Source organism: Anser cygnoides, chromosome 4 (assembly GCF_040182565.1).
Source record: "Anser cygnoides isolate HZ-2024a breed goose chromosome 4, Taihu_goose_T2T_genome, whole genome shotgun sequence".
NCBI lineage: Eukaryota > Metazoa > Chordata > Aves > Anseriformes > Anatidae > Anser > Anser cygnoides.
Window position 1 is genome coordinate 54,763,302 of NC_089876.1, and position 20,392 is coordinate 54,783,693.

The 20,392-nt window shown below is 38.8% G+C and overlaps 1 protein-coding gene across 7 annotated transcripts in view; it reads left to right on the plus strand.

Annotated features, from left to right (window-relative positions):
* GALNTL6 (polypeptide N-acetylgalactosaminyltransferase like 6) overlaps window positions 1-20,392 on the plus strand; it is a 497,378-nt gene that overhangs the window by 454,772 nt on the left and 22,214 nt on the right. For all 7 annotated transcript variants that reach the window (XM_066996158.1, XM_066996154.1, XM_066996156.1 and 4 more), the window contains 2 exons: window positions 6,189-6,296; window positions 19,196-19,417. In XM_066996158.1, the coding sequence (XP_066852259.1) occupies window positions 6,189-6,296; window positions 19,196-19,417 (330 nt within the window). The remainder of the gene's footprint in view (window positions 1-6,188; window positions 6,297-19,195; window positions 19,418-20,392) is intronic.

Genomic DNA, 20,392 nt, shown 5'->3' on the forward strand with positions numbered 1-20,392 from the left:
CAGTGAATTAAAGGCTGGTGTGCAGGGTCATCATACAAGCTCAAAGGAATCACTAATAACAGCTAAGCCATGCTGCTTTATGAGTTCAAGATGCTAAGGCAGAGTTTGAGTACTGATTTAAAAAACTATATAAGAAGATTATAACAGGAGAATTCGTTGTCTGGGGAGTCAGGCAGCAGTTTCTGACACAAAAAAAAGTTGAACCAGATTTAGGAAGGGTAGTCAGGCTGGGAAGATTGGATGGTAAGTGTCAATTTTGATGTTTCTTACTGTCTGTTTCACTAGATGTGACCTGGGGTGACAGGCACCAGGCTTCAGTGTAGAGGATACTCCTAACCCAAAGTATTTTTCTGTGGGGGAGTTTGCATTATCTCATTACACGGGGACAGGGGGTGGGTAGTGTGAGAAAAAATCTCTTAGTGTGTGTTTGGGGATGATGAGGGGTGTTCTAGGGGGAAAAAAAGAGACTGAATCTGCACTGAAACTAGTTTTACTGCAGAGTAATTGAATGTTTCTCTAAAATACAGGAAGCTTTATAATGTTTTGGTGATGTTTGGAATTGTGCCATAGCAGGAAACTTCCGCAGACTTCAGGCACATTTCTATTCCAGGTGCTGAGTTGTTAGGAAGAGACAGGGACAAGTTTAAAAAAAAAAAAAAAAAAAAAAAAGGCTGCATTTTAAGTTTGCTTGGCATTTATTTCCTTGACTACAAAAAACAACATACTTCTCTCTTTCTCTTGCGTGGTAATGTTGCAGCAGAGGACAGCAACAGTCGTTGCACCGGGTGCTGTGTTGATTAACTGCAGCTTCCAAATCAGAGCACTTGGACACACATTTGAGGGATGGTAAGGCAGTTGCAACCTGTGTATCAAAATATGACCTCTTCATTAACGGGTTTCTTAGATTAATTTTTACATAAGAAATAATGTGTAGCATTTTAGTTTTTTGGCAGCATAACCTCAGGATCAATTTTTTAATTAAAAAGATGTATGATATCTTGCTGACGATACTGTTCAGCATGTGCTAAACTTGCAAAACTGTTCAAGTGCTGGAACTGACCTGATTAATAGCTTCCCTTCTCTTTAACCAGGGAAGCCACTATTTAGGAAATCCCAAATTTAAGTCTGCTAGAAAAACACTATTTATGTAGTAATTTCCAAAATATATAGACTTGTAAAAGATAGTTATTTCCTGTGTTTGCTGAAGATCCTTTACACTGGACATTCCTTAGTCATAGACATATACCATACCTTAACAAAAATGATCGTGCTAATATCCCAGCCTCTTTGAAGAGAGTTACCTATATCTAGGGCTTTTTTATCCTTAGCTGTGCTGACACATCTTCCAAGTTCTCTCCATCCCTGTTTTTGACACACAACTCCAAGTTCATTAATCCCTTTATTTATTGTCTTCATTGTTAATTCCCTCCACTGCTGGCAGTCTTGGGGGGAGATAGGGAGTAGGGGAGCATTACCACTTGTCAATGCAGTTGCAGACTATACTGAAGTACAGATGCGCAGTATTTGAGAGCCACTGGTGGGTTCTGTTGAAATATCCAGTCATCGATTTCCAGTTTACACAGTACTGTTTTAATGTCGTTGGCAAGAAATCCCACTACATCATGAGTAAATGGGTTTTGCTGTTTCTGACCTTGCTGACTGCACATTTGAAGTCATTGTTCCTGTTTTTAATTTTTTATTTTATTTTTGCATTTAGCTGGGCATTCTCGTTACATGGAAAAGTTCACAATAAAATATTCTTCCTTCTTTTCTACCACTGCCAGATCTGGTTTCTTGGCTTACATTTCAGGAAGAGTATCTGCAAAATTCCATAATGTTTTTGTGTTTATATTTTCTGTGACTTTTTCAGCCCCATCGTGATAGTACATTCCTCCTGTTTGTAGTCTCTATTTCTTGCCCAATGCTCAGAGCACCAAACTGACAGCTTTGCATGACATACTTCATATTCCTTTTCCACCAGTTTACTGTTTTGTGGTGGTGGTGGTTTGTGGTTTTTTTTTCCTTTCATTACAGTGTCTCTTGCTGTTGTCTGTCTTGTTACTGACTCTCAGCTGCGGTATGTTTCTCAATTAGTTTTGAAGACTGATCCAAAATCCATTCAGTCCCTCCTCAATCTTTTACTTAATTTGCTGTATGTTTATGTTCCTGTTCTCCAGCAACATATCCTCCACTGCTGAAAAATCATGAATCTCTTACTGCAGTAATTATGATTACAGTGTAGCATATGGATTGGAGTCTCATTCTCATGTGCACTGTATTTACATTTTACAGATAGTCCCTGGGCTGGATCACTCACAAGCCGGAGAGATAAGGCGAAGAGATAGAAAGAGCAAGCAACATTTAGTTTTAAAGACGAAGTGATACAAAAAGAGGGTGATTCACCCCAAATCCCACAAGAGCTGTACAGCAGAGCCAGAAAATGCATCTGTGATATCTAAGCTGCAGTCAGGAACAAAGCCACAAAACCACAGCTTAATCTATTTTAAATCTTGCGTTAATGCTTGCCTTTTGCTTTCAACCATCCCTATAAAGTGTTTTGCCACATTCTCTTGGAAGGAGCTATATAAAGATAAATTGTGATATAGTACATAGCTGACACATAAACTACTCTTCTTTTGATCTTTCCAAACTGAAATTGCATTGTTCTAGTTTCATCTTTGTATTTTATACCTCAGCTGTGGACCAGATTCATTGCTTTGTAAGAAGGAGGCATTAGCAATCTTGAGAGTTTCATTGCTTGCTTCTTAGATAAACAGAGGCATCAGTGTTGTGATATCATTTTGCCAAATGTCCCACACCACCTGAATTCTTTTCATGGTACACTGGAGATCTGCAATATTTAACACAGAAGCCATTCTCCAATTTTTTGCATTTAGTGCAGGTGACATAAAAATGCACATTTTAAAGACAAGGTTGCCAGAATTGATCTTCCCAGGAAAATATTAAAAGTGCCTTTAAAACCATTCTGAAGCTAAAAGATAAACAGGAACAGCTGCTAAATGTCCTTCAAGGCAGCCCGAGATTCATTTCAATTACCCTATACAGTGCACCTCAGGTGCTGCACAGCATTTTCAAGTTTTATATCTATCAAATATAAACCTAACACAAAGTGTTATTTCCTCCCACTTGTTATTGCCTCAGCATACCTGACAGGTTTTTTTCCTAAATCCTTTTCTCCTTTCATTTTGTTTTTTTCTTTTTTTTTTTTACAGATATCCAACTGCATTACAGAAAATGCAGTATATGTCTACTTCAGCTCTCATTGTCTGAGTTAAAGTAATACTGCCCTATAAATATATATGCTTTCTTGTCTTTTAAATTTGTTCTGCTGCTGATCCTCCTGAGTCAAACTTCTATACTGTCCACTCTTAGCTTCAGTAGCTAAGAAACATTGCTTAATGACTTCAATATCTTGTCTAGTCTTTGAAATAACACTTTAATTTAAAAAACAGCAACAAACTGTAGATATATGTCTGCACTTTCATCTGTACACTGGGTTATTTGAAGACAGTCACAGAGGTATCCACTGAAAAGGTACCAAATGATGTAATGTACAGGGTATTCGCAGAAAGGTGAATAATATTTTTTACATGATTATATTACCCACCTGATTTGAACATTCTCATTTTTATGATTTTTAATATGTTTATGAATGAGAATTAGGTGTCACGGGATTACGTGAAAAGGATATTCTTTGATTCTATATACAAATGTTAACAAGATTTCGGGTTTTCATTTAAGAAGCAAACTTTACAAAATGGTTTTGAAAAAAAATGATCAAGTCAGCGTGGCATAGCAAGACCACTCGGGGCTGTAATGAGCTATTTTGACACAAAGGCAGAGCATTTATTTGGGTCTCTATTTCTAAACCATCAGTAAATTTACTCCCTGAGAAGGACTGTGCTCACTCAGGGACCTGATGAGATATGCTCACAACAGAAATAGGAGTTAAAATACTCTTGATTCCATCACATTGTGTGCTTCCATTTGGCAGTGCAGGTGCCTTTATCGCTTGGTGCCACTAACCTGCAAAATGTGCCTGCTCATCGGACATGCTAGCAAGCACCAGAAGCACCTACAGAGCGCTCCTGTGCCTTAGTGAAGAGCTAACTAACTCTGTGCTGGGCGAGGGAAAGGTCATGAGCAGCTTTCAGCTGTGCAAGGGTGTCTGTGGGTCCACAGGAGAAAGCTGAGCACAGGATCTTCTGCTGTCTTTGGCGGTTTCAAACCTTCCTTGCTCGTGCTAGTGTACTCAGGCTTGTCAAGCAATCTGGTACAGAGCCTCAGACAATTACAAGGGCTAATACCCAAATGACCCATAAGAAGTAGCTTCCTCAATCGCTTTGCAACTCAGGCCTTCGTGCTAAAAACCCCAGCTTTCTCTTCTCACAGTATGAATAGCACAGTCAGTCTCAGCGGCTGAATTCCAGCTTGCTACCTTCAGCAATTGCTTTCAGTCACACTCAAGCACCAAGAGATCCCGCAGTGCAGTGCTTAGCATCTGTACGTTCAGATTACTAACATGTAGTCACAAGCTCACAGCCACACAGCCAGGACTATGCAGATACACCCTCTGTAACAAAGGCAAGCTCAGCAAAAAAGGACAAACTCTTGTCCATTTTCAGTATTGTTTTAAATGAATGAAATTAATCATTTCATTTTCCTGTGATTTGAAAAAGCCAGCTGCTACAGCCAGCTGGTAGGCAGGCCAGAAGAGTCAGAATGAGAAATGTATGGTAAAAAAAATGCAGAGATGCACGTTGTTCACTGCAGGCTTCACAGTGAATGTCAAGTATTCGTGATCATATCATATTTTCTGATACCTTTTTCTAGGGATCTGGTAACTGCTTCTTTAACTGGGAGTATATCAACTTCTGGATGAATTGCTTTCTGTATGTGAATCATTGATAAAACTTTCAGTTGTCTGTTCTGTTCTGCGTTAGCCTCAGTCACAAGCTTACTTCATTCCATTTTGCTCCAAAATGCATCAAATACAGATAAAATCCCTTCATATGTGTAGCATGTGGACCTCTGTTGTCACCCAGATAAATGGAAATTAATGGAAATATAGAATAACAGCCATTCTGTTATAATATTTGCAGAGAACAAAGAATACTGTTTTGCCAAGGCTAGGGAATAATGTTTATATCAGCTTTCACTCTAAGTGAATTTTAAACTCTTGATGAATGACTGGTTTCAGGATTTTGAAAAAAGTTCTGCTTGGGGACTTTCAGAGGTTTTTTGTTGTTTTCCATTTCCCTGATTTGCAAAGTCAAATTGCTTTTTCTTTTTATTAGTATTATTTTTAATCAGAAAGTCATAAATGTTGTCAGTGTGCTATAAAAACCACTGAATAGCCATCTTGGAGTTCAGTGGTTTGGCATAGAAAATGATGCCCGTAGGTGTTATTGCATAATTTCTGTAGTTCCTCTGATGTGACATACAGCCTTGCTCTCACATACACTTGGTAAAACCTAGTCACACTAGGTGAAGCCTTGTGAAGAATTCCTTACTTGCTGCCCATCGACATGCAGCGTGGGTTTTAGGCCTGTGATGTACTTGCAGCTCCCATCAATTTTGACAGAGATGACTACATTTGTTTCAGTGTCAAATGTATTAAAGATGAAAAGCAGCATGCTCTTTTCTCTGTCTATGTGAATCTGATTGGAAGGAAATTGATTTTTTTTCCTTTTTCTTTACAAAATGAAGAGCATCTTAACAGTTGAGCTCTTTGTTCACTATTCAATACAAAACATAAGCCAGGTGTTTTGGAAATTCTTCTTTCTTTTTCTGATGGTTTGTTTTACACACATGGCCTTCTTCTGAAATGTTGTCCCTATAAGTTTTAAACAGTAGACAAAATAATATGTGGTTGTGTTGCAGGAGGACTATTGATAGATATATTAAAGATGTTTTATATTTTCATTTTGAACATACTCTGCATATGCAAAGTGAGATTCCAGGTACCAAAGAACCTTTTCATCAAATTGCAGCATTGGGTAAGCAAAGAAGGCCACCACTATGAATACAGGAGGATTCGGTACAGAATGATGTATAGTTTTTACATAACCCTTACATAACAAATCATAACGTCAATCAAAATGCCCTTCTTTGCCCCATTTGTCCCCAGGAGTCATTCTTTCATTTGCTGTGTGTCTCCTTTCCAGGTGTGGATGTGTGGAGGTGGCATGTTTGATGTTCCATGCTCTAGAGTTGGGCATATCTACAGGAAGTATGTCCCTTATAAAGTCCCTTCTGGAACCAGCCTAGCACGCGTGAGTAATTGGGTTTTGCTGTTTGTCATTCTCATTCATAATCAGTCTCTTCATTTCCGCACCTAACAGTAAACCATTAAAATGTAAAATGAATGTTGCTTTATTTTTCTGAAATGGGATGTGCAATTGCTGCAGTTATGCTGCCTTCGAGAGATAAAATTGCTAAGAATAAAATGAAAGCTTAAAAATACAGGGTTGGACATTTCAGCACAGAAGTACGGTTCATACTGATTCAAAAGAACCGAGGAATAACCTAAGGCTTTCGGTTCTTGAATTGCACAGTGTTGTCAGTCATAGCAGGACCAATTTGAATGCACATTTTCTTATCAGTCAGCAGAACAGACAGAATCTTGCATAAGGAATATTTTTTGAGGCCAAAGAACTGAGTAACAATAATTTGAGTGGCTGTCTAATTATTGTATAAAACCTGGTTATGGAATACAGCCAGTTTCAAACTGTATGAGTGAGAAATTAGAAGACCTCTTGACATTTCTCAAAGACTACCGGCCACGTGCATGAGGGGCTTTTTGCTCAAGAGAAAATGTTCCATAACTTTTTGGAGATGTTCATGGGATGTCAAAAGATGAGAGACAAAGTGCACAGATGTAGCTTCAAGGCAGATACAAGTATTTATTCATGCTTGAGTTTAATCTTTTCTATTTTAGAGGATTTTTTTTTTAAATAAAATGGCATTAATGTTGAAGTCTGCATATTGCCATAGGGTAATATTTTATGAATCATATTTTTTTTTTATTAATGAAAATGTGGTATGAATAAAAGAATAAATCTTTTGCTTTAAGGGGGAGATATTCTTGGTTTCAGCAGCATGGGACAAGGCTTGCTGTAATAACTCCGCACACAGGAAAAAGGCCTTCTGTACTGCCTGCCTGACAGTTGCCTAGGGAGAGAAAAAACTTGCCTTAAAAAAAACACCATGTAAATTGTGAGACACCGTAATGGGATTAGTAGTTGTGGTAGTATTAGTGACAAGACATGTATTGACAAAATTGTGAGATCAAAATCTTCCCCTTATATATGTGTAATCTCAGTTTCCCCACTCAGATTTCATGGAGATACTGTGAAAACTTGCAGCCAACCGCTAGCCACAGCCAGCAGCCTCCCTTTATATATTTATATCTGATATATGTTTATTTTAGCTTGATTTCAATAAACTACTTGTGAAATGTTACCACCACCACCCCATCCTAGAATCCTAGAATATCCTGAGTTGGAAGGGACCCACAAGGATCATTGAGTCCAGCTCCTGGCTCCACACAGGACCATACAAAAATCAGACCCCGTGTCTGAGAGCATTGTCCAAACACTTTTGGAACTCCCTCAGGCTCGGTGCTCTGACCACTACATGGGGAACCTGTCCCAGTGTCTTGACCATGCCTCTCGGTGAAGAACCTTTTCCCAACATCCAGCCTGAACTTTTTCCTAATACCCAGACTAAATCCCTGTTACAAAATTATAAATCTGCCCATGCACGGACTGACTGCCCTATGTCTTGTGAGAAAAGATGTAGTATGCTGATAGGATGGATTTTATCCTTCCAATTCAAGTAATGGTTCATTTCCTATGTGGTGTTGGAATCCAAAATATGATGATGCTTAGGTAAATTTCTGGCATATATTTAACACTGAAAGAAAATTTGAATTTTCAGGTTCCCCGTATTTTTTCCAGTACAGTGTTCTAAACCAAAGTATTATTGTTAAGATGCATTTTATTAAGGTCGCCAACAACGCAAGATCTTCTCTATGTTTCAGTGTTAGTCCAAATATTATGTTCTCCAAATATAAGTATTTTATCTAAAACTGCCCTTCAGTTCCAGAACATAATGGATAACATATTCAAAAATACTCAGAAATATTATCCCTGTTTGCCAAAAGCATATTTAGTATTTTTCAGTATTTAGTAGTATCCATGAAACTTTTTGCTAAATCCTTTTCCATCTTGTGGGATGTAAAGCAGGATGCTAGCGATGCAGTTCACAAAGGAATAAGCCATAGGAAGCCCGTCTGTGATTGTATAAATGATTGTAGCATCCCCTTCATTAGTCAAGAAAGAGTTTGCCATTGTGCTGATACTGCATTAAAGGATCATGGATTTCCTCATCCTGTCCCACAAGATCAGCACAAGGGATATAGAGATGAATTAGGAAGAGGATGGAGCTTCTAGACAAACTCAGGCATAGCCCAGATCATGCCGTGGATCTTCTTTCAAGCTGTTTCAGCCTTTGTTTGTCCATAATGAATATGTCTTAAGGTGAGCATATTACCTTCCCTTCCCTTGGGATTTCACCTGTCTATAGCAGCAAGGTTCAACATGCGCTCTCAGGTAGCTATATAATATCTGACGAATCTAGATATATTTTTAAAGAGCTATTCTCTGACATGAGGATCACATACACTTTATAAAATGAAAGACTTGTCAAAAACTGTGTTCTGCCACCCTCATCAGTAAATAAGTATTAGTGTACCACACACAATAGCAGATATCATTACATCAACTTTCTACATTCTTATTATAATATTTCTTACCTCCTTATCTGTCACTGAAGACCTGCAAGGCCTACACATACCCAGTGTTGAAAAACATCCACCCATGAAATGCTCTGTCAGTAAAACTGTTTGGTAGTACAAAACAAAAGTAAAGGAAACTACACATGTAGTAGATTTATAAAACAGACCACAATGAACAAATGCGGATAGCAAAGCTGAGTATTTTTTTCAGGAGATATCTCAGGATGTAGCTGCTTACTAAGTGCAGTCAATGCCCAATTTACAGGTAATTGCACATGAAATGAGATTAATGGGCAAGCAGATGACAGCAGTGATTCCGCATTATAATGTGGAAGCACCACATAATTATTTGTTCATTCCAAACCTGTCAGCCTCTGCACAAAACTGCAGTGACTAATAGCTATTTTTGTCTGTTTGTTTTAGGTAAGGCATGTATAGCAAGCAAGTCCTCAAATCTTAAAATCCTACACAAGATGTTGCCCTATTAAGAACTTCTGAATTGTTTGACTGGATTATTTTAGTTGCTTTGTGGTATTCTTCACTGTTGCTTCATTTTTAAGAGTTTTACCTAAGCCATTTTCTTTTAGCCAGTTACCGATGAAATTAGACTTTAGAACATTATTAGCAATTTATTTTAGGTATATTTGAGCTTATTATTTATTTTATTTAGTTTCCTAGTTGGGGGGTGGATATTTTTCTATTCGCAATTCTGCCAAGGCTGTAACACATTTATCGATAAATGCTCACTGTTCCATAGGATATGCAGAGATGAACTCAGAATTTCAAAATATATCTACAGAAATTGTTTTCATTTGCAGGTATCTTACACAGCATTTTAGCATTAACTACAGAGCATTACAGTACTAGGCCTTCCTGAAGGGAAGGGCAATCCCACTGAAGTTCAAATTTGGATGCTAACCAAGCAGCATGGTGAAGCCTAATCTTAACTTGAATTCCTCCCTGCACTCCAGGACGTGGGATCCCAGAGCACAGTGATCCTCTGACCCAGCAGGCACAAGCACGATGACATTTGCCTCATTACACAGTGTTGCTGAATTGGAACTTGCAAGAGTTTGTTTCAGGAATTCAGCTGATAAAGGTGGGTTCAGATTCCCACCTGAACCATTTGCTCAGCCTTTTTTGTGTGGCTTCGAAAGGGATCCTTAGGGAAAATTTCTGTAGCTAGACCATCTGGTGCTTTGACCACATTTGCATTTTTGACAGAGCTTCCTTTAATATTATTACCTTTTTTATTTTGTTTTATTTTCCAGCTGCAAATATTGACTGGGGCTTTCTTACTGCAGCCCTTGAACATTTTCTTTTCGGCTTCCAGCCAGGTTAAAGAACCAAGGGGAAACAGTTAGGTAAAGAATGTTTGTAGGTTTCCTTGTGACTGGAGTGCAAACTGATGGATGTGGCTTGCTGTTCAGGGGGCAGTGCTGGCACTTCTGCAATCACCTCTTTAGTGCAAAAGGCTGTAGCACAAATTCACTTAGGAATTGGCAGTCACAGTAAGCAGGTGTAATGTTAGCTTAGAACTAGCTAATCGTTTCAGAATCAAGCAAGAATTGCCTTCTTGCAACAGCACAATTGTAATATATGATAATGGTCACACAATACAACTTTTAAGTTTTCATTCTAACTTTTTTCATTTAACAGATTTATGAAGTCGTTATTAAAATTAAACTCAGATCTCAAACAGAGCACTTACCAAAGAAAAACTTTAATATCTTCTAATCCTTGAATACAAGAAAGTTGCAGTAATTTTTTTAATGCTAATTTTACATATTTTCTTTGATCTGAATAGAAATTTTGCTTTTAAGATAAAAAAGGCAACAGGACAGGCAGTTTAACTGTTAGCTATATGAAAGAAATGCAAAAAAGATGGAGAACTAGATGTCCCTGGATAACAACAGCATCAGCGATAACTGCTTTCCAGGATTTGTTCAATAGACTGGCACTGGAAGTCAGGTTACATGGCTAAAGAAATGTATTTGGCATCAAACTGCTAACTCTCCAGGCTTAACTGCACGAGTGGGCTAAAGGCTGAAAGTGCCCACCAAGTATGACTCCATAAAGTGAAAATCACAATAGTGAACAGATTTGTGGGGATGATGTCACTATGATTTCTGCTGAGGAGTAGTGGTCAGTAAGTAAAATTTATATCTATACCTTTCTGAAATGGTAATCTTCAGAGTGGCCGTGAGGACACTGTGCTTTATGCCCTCTCTCCCCACAGCAGCCCTACAAACAGTCTTCAGAGACCTGGGCTCGGGCCAGGAAGCATCCTCATGGTACACCATGCCCATCCTGCAAGCCTGCAGAGCTCACTGACCACCAAGCCACACAGCCTGGCCTCAAGTGAGCAGAGGTGTGTCCTTTAGTGACAGAGCGCTTTTTTCCCCCCTTTTTTCTAATGTGTAGATCTTATTTTTTCTTGTGCTGGAGATATAAACGTTTATACAAAGAATGGAATTCTGGTTGTTTTCAGATGACATCTGTGGAATTTCAGTTCTAGGTATTTGCAGGCTACAGGCTGAAAATAAATAGTCTCTTGCTTCTCTGCCAGCTGTGCTGTGCTAACGCTCACAAGAGTTATTTATATACACCCCCAGCTTTGTCACCTAGTTAGCATACTGTCTTCCATGGAGAAGCCTTTCTTTTACACCTGCAGGCATCTCTTTATTTGGTTGTTTCTTTTATACAAATATAAACCATTGCTGGAATGAAACCCAATCAAGTTTTAAACACAATTAAGGGCAGAGGACCAAAACAAGATGCCCAAGAGGCATAAAGACTGACAAACACTAGCAGTGCCTAATGCCAAAATTAAAAGGGAATTAGGCAAGAAGGGAAAAGAGATGAAAGTCCACATCTAGATGTAACTGATGTGGGCAGCTTAGACCTTTACATGTCACAAAGCTGTAATTAGTGTCCAGGAAATGCTTTACTATGTTTTTGCTGTAGAAATATGCATGAATTAGGAATGATTGTGTGCTGTTACTGCAAGAAGGATGTCTGAGTGAAGTTTAGGATACTGTTTTTCTCCTTGTGCGTGCTGTGAGGTTTTGTATGCTGCTACCTCTGTCATATTAATCCGCATTTGTTGGATGGGCTCCTCCAGTTGTACTTTGTGCTCCTCCTACGTGGTGATTTATTGTGACGTTATACTACCCATAAGCCAGCAGAACATCAAGTATAGTTCTCTTGCCTGGATGGATCCAAATGCGCTTTTTAAATACTTCTTTATGTAAAACAAACTGAATATTATAATATTCCTAGCCAAATGAAGTAAAGCTACTTCCAGAAGTAAAAATGACACACATTTTGAAGTAGCAACAACACTGTTCTTCACAAAACAAACAGTAGAGAACATTTAAAGTAGGAAAATGAAATAGCTAGAAAGATAATAACCACATTGGAATGTTACTAGGAAGGAAATAGATTAATATGTCAGTTGTTGCAGAGATTGTTGTGTTATTTTTAGTAAATAAATAGCTGTATCCTCTCTTACATTTCACAGCTGAAATACAGTCAGGCCTTAGGCATGCTACAGTGACTCATATTTGATTGAGGTAATTGAAAGTGATTTTTGATGTCCTGGCTGATGAGAGAAAAGGCTGTTGTGACACACAAAACTACAGCAGCTGGGTGTGTGTCTGCTAGTGACATCCAGCTTCCTGGAAACTATTCAGATTAAATGTAGGACAACAGGAATTCATTGCAGGATCCACATGTTCCTGTAGCAGTTTAATACTGACAAAAGCAAAGTTTGCGGATTGGAGTCAGGGCTGGTTTTGTGCAAAAAGTGAGATAGGCACAAAAGCAGAAAAAATGGGTTATGCAGGTGTAATGAAACAAATAGGAAAACCATTGTACTGCTTTAGTGCCGCTGGATAACAAAATGTGCTTTAGAACATCTGGAGAAACTGAAAACAAATTACATTTTTATGGTAGTTTAACTGCTACATCTAGAATGTGAGTTGGAAAAGATGTAACTGTGTGATGGAATTATGCAGGTTTGCAATCTGGAATAGTATTTAGGATGGTAATATTTTAATTAGGAAGTGTGGATTACCCCTCTCTTATCAGGGGCCAAGCTAGTTAAACCTTGCTAAGAGGGAATATTTATGAATCCGTCCTTTGCCATGCCCCTGCCTGAGTCTATTTTTTCATTCATATGAAAAATGTGTTTAGCTTCTCAGTGAGTTTGAGTAAACGCCATGTCTCTTGTAAAAGGCAGACGATCTTGCACCATTAAGACTACTCACTGAAGAACGTGAAAAGGACAAAACAGTCCATGAAAAATATCTTTTTCTCAAGTGGAGAAGTCTTCATTTGTCTCTTTCATTCTCCAGTCAAGTTGATTTCAACTCTTTTATTAAGTCTGGATTTCAGTGACGTATTTTAACCACCATTGTAGAACGTTGCTGAGTGAAAATACAAAACGAAGCCACAGTTTTAAATGTATGAGCTCATACAAAATTAACTCGTCCAAATGTAAGCTTAACAGTAAACGATTTACCAAACAGTAAAGTTGTAGCAGCACCACAAAACTTCATTAAATCAAGAATGCATGCAAGGGCAACTGATGACAGCTAATGCATGAGTCTTACTATGATTGATATGACTTCTGCATGCATTTCTCAGCTTCTTGCTGACACCTGTCATAAACTTATACATAGAAATATGCATCTACTCAAATATCATCGGGCTTTTTTTTAATCATACAGAAATTTTTCATTGAATATGACAAGAGGGAAAACAAGTCATCATTTGTCTGTCATGGATAGGTCCTGAGAAATTCTTCAGATGTCCATCTGCAATCTCTGTGACTCCCTTACAATCTGTGTAACTGTTTTGTATTGAACTGATCTTCATATAAATGTTCCTATTTCTTTTTCTACTTTTTTTCCTTTTTATATTAAAAGTCCAGCTTCTCTGATCTGGACATCTGCAACCTTGTAATGAGTAGTAGTTTGACGACAAAGCCAAGCCACAGCAGCTTTTCAGCTGTAGAAACATACTTTATTTTTCCCTTCTGTATAAATTTAGATGACGTTTTCAGTTTGAAGTAACAGAATCCAAGCAAATGTGATCTACCAAAAAAACACACCAAAACCGATTATTTGTATTGATAAAGATATTTGATGCCGTTTGAGAAACTGGCATTTAAAAGACTTTTTTTCTTTAAAAGATTATACAAAGAGTAACAGAGACAGAAATCAAGAAGATTCAAAGCCAACACTTATTTTGTTTGTTCTAAATTTGTTGTAAATTAGCTTTACTATGAGACTGGAGTGCTTACGTGATGCTGTAGGACATTCACAAAATGCCACCTAATCTCGTAGGCTCTAAAACTTTTTTGACCTGTAAGTCTCTACAGCACTACGCACACATACATTTTAAAGTCCTAACAGTGCAAAACTGCTTAGCACCTATTTTACATTCAGAATCTGTCAAGATTTGGTAGCTGTTCATTCCCGTTCTTATTTGTGGGGCTTAATATACTGACATGCTCAAGAATGTATCTAGACTCATTTAAGGCTAAGGCAGGGAGGATGTGACAGTCCTACTGCCTCCACAATGCCAACCACTCGACCAGATAGTAGTAAGGACAATTCTAGGAGACTCATAAAGGGCTTGAAATCACTTCTTTAGAAATAAGTCACTTGATCAGTAAGCCTTAAAGTGCGATGAGCGCTCTCATTTCAATTGTGCTCCTCTTCCTTTCTGTTGGTGATAAGGTCAGTAATAAACAGAATCTCACTCACACGGTTTGCAGAGAAGTTATGTTCCTAGCAGGGTCTTCTCACAGGGCAACTTCTCACAATGTCAGAAAGCCACAGAACTGGGATATTCAGCTTAGCAAAACTCATTCGTTCCCAGGGTCGTGCTGAGTTAGCATATTCTGAACAGCAACATAAATGATGTTTGCCTTTGATTGTGTAAGGTTGCTCTGGGCTAGCTTGCAGGAGAATTCATCTACCTGACTGCATTCAATTTAAGTATGGGGGTTAACTGCAGTTTGTAGTTTTTGTTATTGGTCTGCACATGTTTATGTTAAAGGAAAATGTGATTACTGAGCCTGTATAGAGATAATAACTATAAAAAGCCCATGTTAACTGAAGCCAGCAAACCTCTTCAAAGTATTTGGATACAGAGTGCTTTCCTGTAACTACCACATTCAGAAAGAGCTTCCTGCTTCTCCAGGACAGAGGTTTCCTTCATAAACAGTCTGGAGGTTTAGAGCTAGTAAATGAAGAGTTTGTATTTTAAAATTATTGAAATTCAAAGAGCTGCCTCATGCAGGTTCAGCTTATGATGGTAATGTATAAACTTGCTAAGGATGTATAGTTTCATTATAGAATCTGGCAAGGTGTGGAAGATTTTTAGCATAGGATGGAGAGAATGTTTTTGGAAGAACCAGGGAATAAAGTCTAAATAGTTTTGGATCCTGGCAGTCTCACTTCAATGCCTGGTAAAATTATGGAGAAGATTATTCTGGAAGTTATTGAAAAACCCATGAAAGACAGTGCAGTCATTGGTCACAGCCAACATGGATTCACGAGGGGATAGTCCTGTTTAATGAACAGGACTTTTCCTTTTATGAAAAGGTTTCCCACATAGTTGACCAAGAGAAGCCAGTTGATATATATTTTTTTTGATTTCAGTAAAGCTTTTGATACTGTTTCTCACAGTGTCCTTCTGAAAAAAACACAATGCAGTGGGTGAATGGTTGACGGGTCAAGATCAAATGGTTACGGTAAATGGAGTTATATCGAACTGGTTGTTGGTCGCTAGTGGGATTCCCCAGGGCTCCGTTTTAGGGCTTGTTCTCTTCAATGTTTTCATGAATTACCTGGATGTAGGACCTGAATATATGCTAAGTAAGTTTGCAGGTGACATGAAATTAGGAGAAACTGTTGACTATTTTGAGGGCAGACAGACATTACAGAGAGATCTTGACTACTTAGAAGGCTGGGCAATCACCAACTGCATGAAGTTTAACAAGAGCAAGTGCCAGATCCTGCACCCAGGACAGGGCAACCCTGGCTATACATCCAGAATGGGGGATGAGAGGCTGGAGAGCAGCCCCTGGAAAGGGATTTGGGGGGTTTAGTCAATGGCAAGTTGAATATGAACCAGCAGTGTGCCCTGGCAGCCAAAAGGGCCAACTGTATCCTGGGGTGCATCAAGCAGGACATGGCTAGCTGGTGAGGGAAGGGATTGCCCTGCTCTGCACTGCACTGGTGCGACCTCACCTCAAGTGCTGTGTGCAGTTTTGGGCACCACAATATAAGAAGGACATAAAACTATTAGAGTGTCCAAAGGAGGACTAGAAAGATGGTGAAGGGGGTCTGGAGGGTAAGACGTATGAGGAGCAGCTGAAGTCCCTTGGTTTGTTCAGCCCAGAGCAGAGCAGGCTGAGGGGAGGCCTCATGGCGGCCTGCAGCTCCCTCACAAGGGGAGCAGAGGGGCAGGCGCTGAGCTCTGCTCTCTGGGGACAGCGACAGGACCCGAGGGAACGGCATGGAGCTGGGACAGGGGAGGGTCAGGCTGGGTGTTAGGGAAAGGTTCTGCAGCAAGAGGGTGGTCAGCACTGGGACAGACTCCCCAGGGAAGTGGTCACAGCACCAAGCCTGATGGAGTTCAAGAAGCGTTTAGACAGTGCTCTCAGAGACAGGGTCTGAGTTTTGGGTGGTCCTGTGTGGAGCCAGGAGCTGGACTCAGTGATCCCTGTAGGCAGCTTCCTGGATAAAGCGGCTTACATGATACTTGGGGAATGGTGGGCAGAACTGTACTTTTCTTTCAAATGCAGTATTTTGGTGGGTTTCTACCACCGCAAAGGAGAGAGAGGAAAAAAAAAAAAAAGGCAATGATAAAGGGCTCCTTTGAAAACAAAGAGGTTTTGATGGGTGAATGAGAGTTTTGAGCTAGTGAACAAGCGTAATAATATGAAGCATTTCTGTTGGACTCTTTTTTATTCAGTTATAATCATCTAAGGAAGAATGTGGTTCTTTTAGATTAGCCAAATAACTGGAGAAAACTCCAGCAGAGTCTACTTCAATATTGATGGGCTCAGACTCTGCTGGAGGTATTTTGAGTTTTCCTAAGATTTTTTTTACTGTACTTTTGCCATATTTTTATATGAAAATAACAGTATTAGATAAAGTGATTAAAACAAAAATAGTATGATATTTTCTATAACAGTCTTAAACTGCATTTGCATTATAGTAAATGAAGTGTGCAGAACATAGAAGTAAAAAATATACTAGAAGGATCACACTTATTTTCATGATTTTAGTGTTCAAGGCCAGGTTGGATGGGTCTTTGGGCAACCTGGTCTAGTAGGAGGTGTCCCTGCCCATGGCAGAGGGGTTGGAACTGGATGGGCTTTAAGGTCTCTTCCAACCCAAACCATTCTATGATTCTATGATTTTGGCTTTTGGTTTTAATGCGCTTAATCATATTTTAGCCTCATTTATGGAGTTTCGTCACATAGTACTTTTACTTGTCAAGAGATTTTTTTCTTACAGGGTTTCTGCTAAAAGTGTGGGCTTGTCATTTAGATGTTGTTCTTGAATTTATTCTTTCTTTGTCCTACCCAGTTCCTTTATCCTTGAATTCAAATGCCTTGTAAAGTAAAATAATTTAGGTTGTCACAAAATTACAACAAAAATAAACCCTATATAGGGCATGAGCCATTTCTGTATAGGGATAGAAGTCATGTGATTTCTTAAACTTCTTTACTTTTACTTGCTTTGTCCCTGCAGGTTTTAATGTATTTGCTTCACACAGACAAAACACACAGAAACTTGTCTTGCAGTGTCAGCTAAATGTACTTTGTTCTGTATCTTGCTGTCTTTGTATTCAGATAAGCCTTATTAGTTCAGAGACATCTAGTTTTTGTGGATTAATAAAATTCAGGAAAGGAACTTTCAAACGAATCTTGAAAGCAAATCAGAGTAAGAATCAGTCTTACTTATTTGCAGAGAATGTTCTGAGAAGAAACATTACCTTATGTTGCTGATAATCAGATGTATATTGTCCTCCAGCTTATTACAAAGCAAATCTCAGCATTTTGCAGTTAGTGTTCTATAAAAAGAATATTACAAAACTTGATGATGTTTTTACAAACAAAGCAATAAGAACACTCCAGTGTCTCAATGTCATCCAGTGAGATGTTGCTTTATTGGTGGGATAAGAGCTTATTGGGCAGCTGTGGAAATGCAGAATAGACTAAATCGGTATTCCACAACGACATCTGCATATAAATTCATGTGGAAAAAAACACAGAAATATAGAAAATCTCCCCTGACCTGCTGCTGTTTAGACTCCATGATGTTAAACAACAATAAAATATATCTCTTCAGTCTTGTTCTTAAGAAAATAGATAATTGTCTTCACTGTAAAATGCCAACAAAAATAAACTTTGTGGGGCATAAGCCAGAACTGGGTTTTGTACAGAAGTAGATTTAGGTATGTCTACAAGATGAGTGCAGAAAGACACAAGTTGCACACTCTATTCCATTAGCTGGTTTTCCTCAAGTCAGTGTCACTTATGATTATGGGCTATGCTTTTGCAGACTTACTTGTACACTAATACAACAAAGTTTCCAAAGCTAGCGTGAAACCAAATGTGAGAGCACAGAGCAAGGTCATGACTGCTTGCCCCATACATATGCGTGTAATTCATACCTAAAACGTAGGTATGATTTGTGAGATGTGATCATGGGAGAGGGCTAGCTGCAGGGCAACTAGACCTCCGTTCTAGGTCAGGTATTTAAGATTTCCCTAAGGAGAACTGTGAAGGCAACAGGAAAAGCAAACTGATGAAGAGAAGTTAACCAAGACTGGAGAAGGTTCAGAAGTGCAAAAAGCTAGGTGAGTAAGCCATGTGATGACAGCTGAAATTCAGATACCTTTCACATGTGAAGTGAAATATATCAGAAGAAGTAATTTAAACTATTCATGCACAGTAGTAGGTTCTGAGCTAACAGGAAAAGCCATAGGAGCAAATGTGAGCAGCTGAAAGAAAATTCTTTTTTAACATTCAGTATTAGTCAAAACCCATGTAAAGATGCATAAAGAATAGGAAGGAAAATAAGATGTTCAACAGACAGAAGAACATATCTTATAGAGTCAGCAGGAAAACAGGATACTTAATACTCTGCAGTGGTTGCTCAACACTTTAATGAAGGTAGCATATGTTTACCAGTATTTTTCCACGTTAAGAATAAAAAACTAGACCAGCCAAGCTTAAGAGCTGTGTGGACTATTGATTTTTTGTTTGCTTAATTCTTTCCATTGGAGATATCATTTCAGTCAAAGCATGGAAAAGTTAATCTCTGCTTTTTTTCTGCTGCACAGAACCTGAAGCGTGTGGCAGAGACATGGATGGATGAGTTTGCAGAGTACATTTACCAGCGACGGCCTGAGTACAGACATCTCTCAACTGGTGATATCTCTGCCCAGAAGGAACTGCGCAAGCACCTTAAATGTAAAGATTTCAAGTGGTTCATGGCTGCAGTGGCTTGGGATGTCCCCAAATATTACCCTCCTGTGGAGCCTCCACCTGCTGCCTGGGGGGAGGTGAGGAATATACAAATTAAGGAAAAAAAAAATTGAAATGAGTCTAGCATTTTACATTACAGGAAATTAAAATTATGAAATTAGATTTGGCTCCTTTGATAAGTAGTGTTATTAAGGGATTTCTTAGTGATTGGAACAATCCGTGGACTAGCCATTAAAATGAGAAACTGTCATGTCTTAGAACCATTGCTGTCCTTTTTATAATTCATTACAATTTCGTGTGCGCAGGCCATAAGCTACGTGCACAATGAGGACAAGAACATGGAAAAGATTATGTAGAACTCATTATTGCATTTCATAAGATGATTTTAGATTCTGAGAATCTCATTAGCAAAAAGTAGTTCTGAAGTCAACACTTTTTTTTTCCATATCCACTTAGATACTTCCTCCTGTTCTTGCAATTCACCAGGGTTACTGTGTAGATTTGGTTAGGTTTGGTCTGTTTTGCTCATATGTACAAGTATGAAAAGTGGAGCCTTGGTACTTTTCTTTTAAAAAGACTAATTTTGCTCAGCTTGTGGCCTGCATTTTGTAGGTGCCAAGTATCAGTAGCAAACTGAATTTCTCTTCTGGGGGATGAGAGGAAGGGAGAGAAGGGGAAAGGGAAGCCAATAACTGCACATCACTTGAGTAGGGGGCAAACAAACAGCCTGCTGGAACTCTCCACCAAAGAGAGGTGATCAAAGATGTTCTGCCTTCAGACTTCTCTGAAGAGTAGAGCCAGGGCACACCTTGTTTTGACAGTTTGTTTTGTGCAGAAGAAATGAAAACACAAAGAGTGCAGGGACAGGAAATGACTTCTGTGGCTGTACTGAAAGCTGCAGTGGCATTTTACCCCTAGGTACTACAGCTGATTCATTTCATCTTGAACGTGACATGCAGGGGGCTTTTTCCACACAGTTCACTAAGATTTATAAAGAAGGCTTTACTCTCAGTTTGTTTGGCTGCTTTAAAAAAAAAAAAATAGGAATGTCT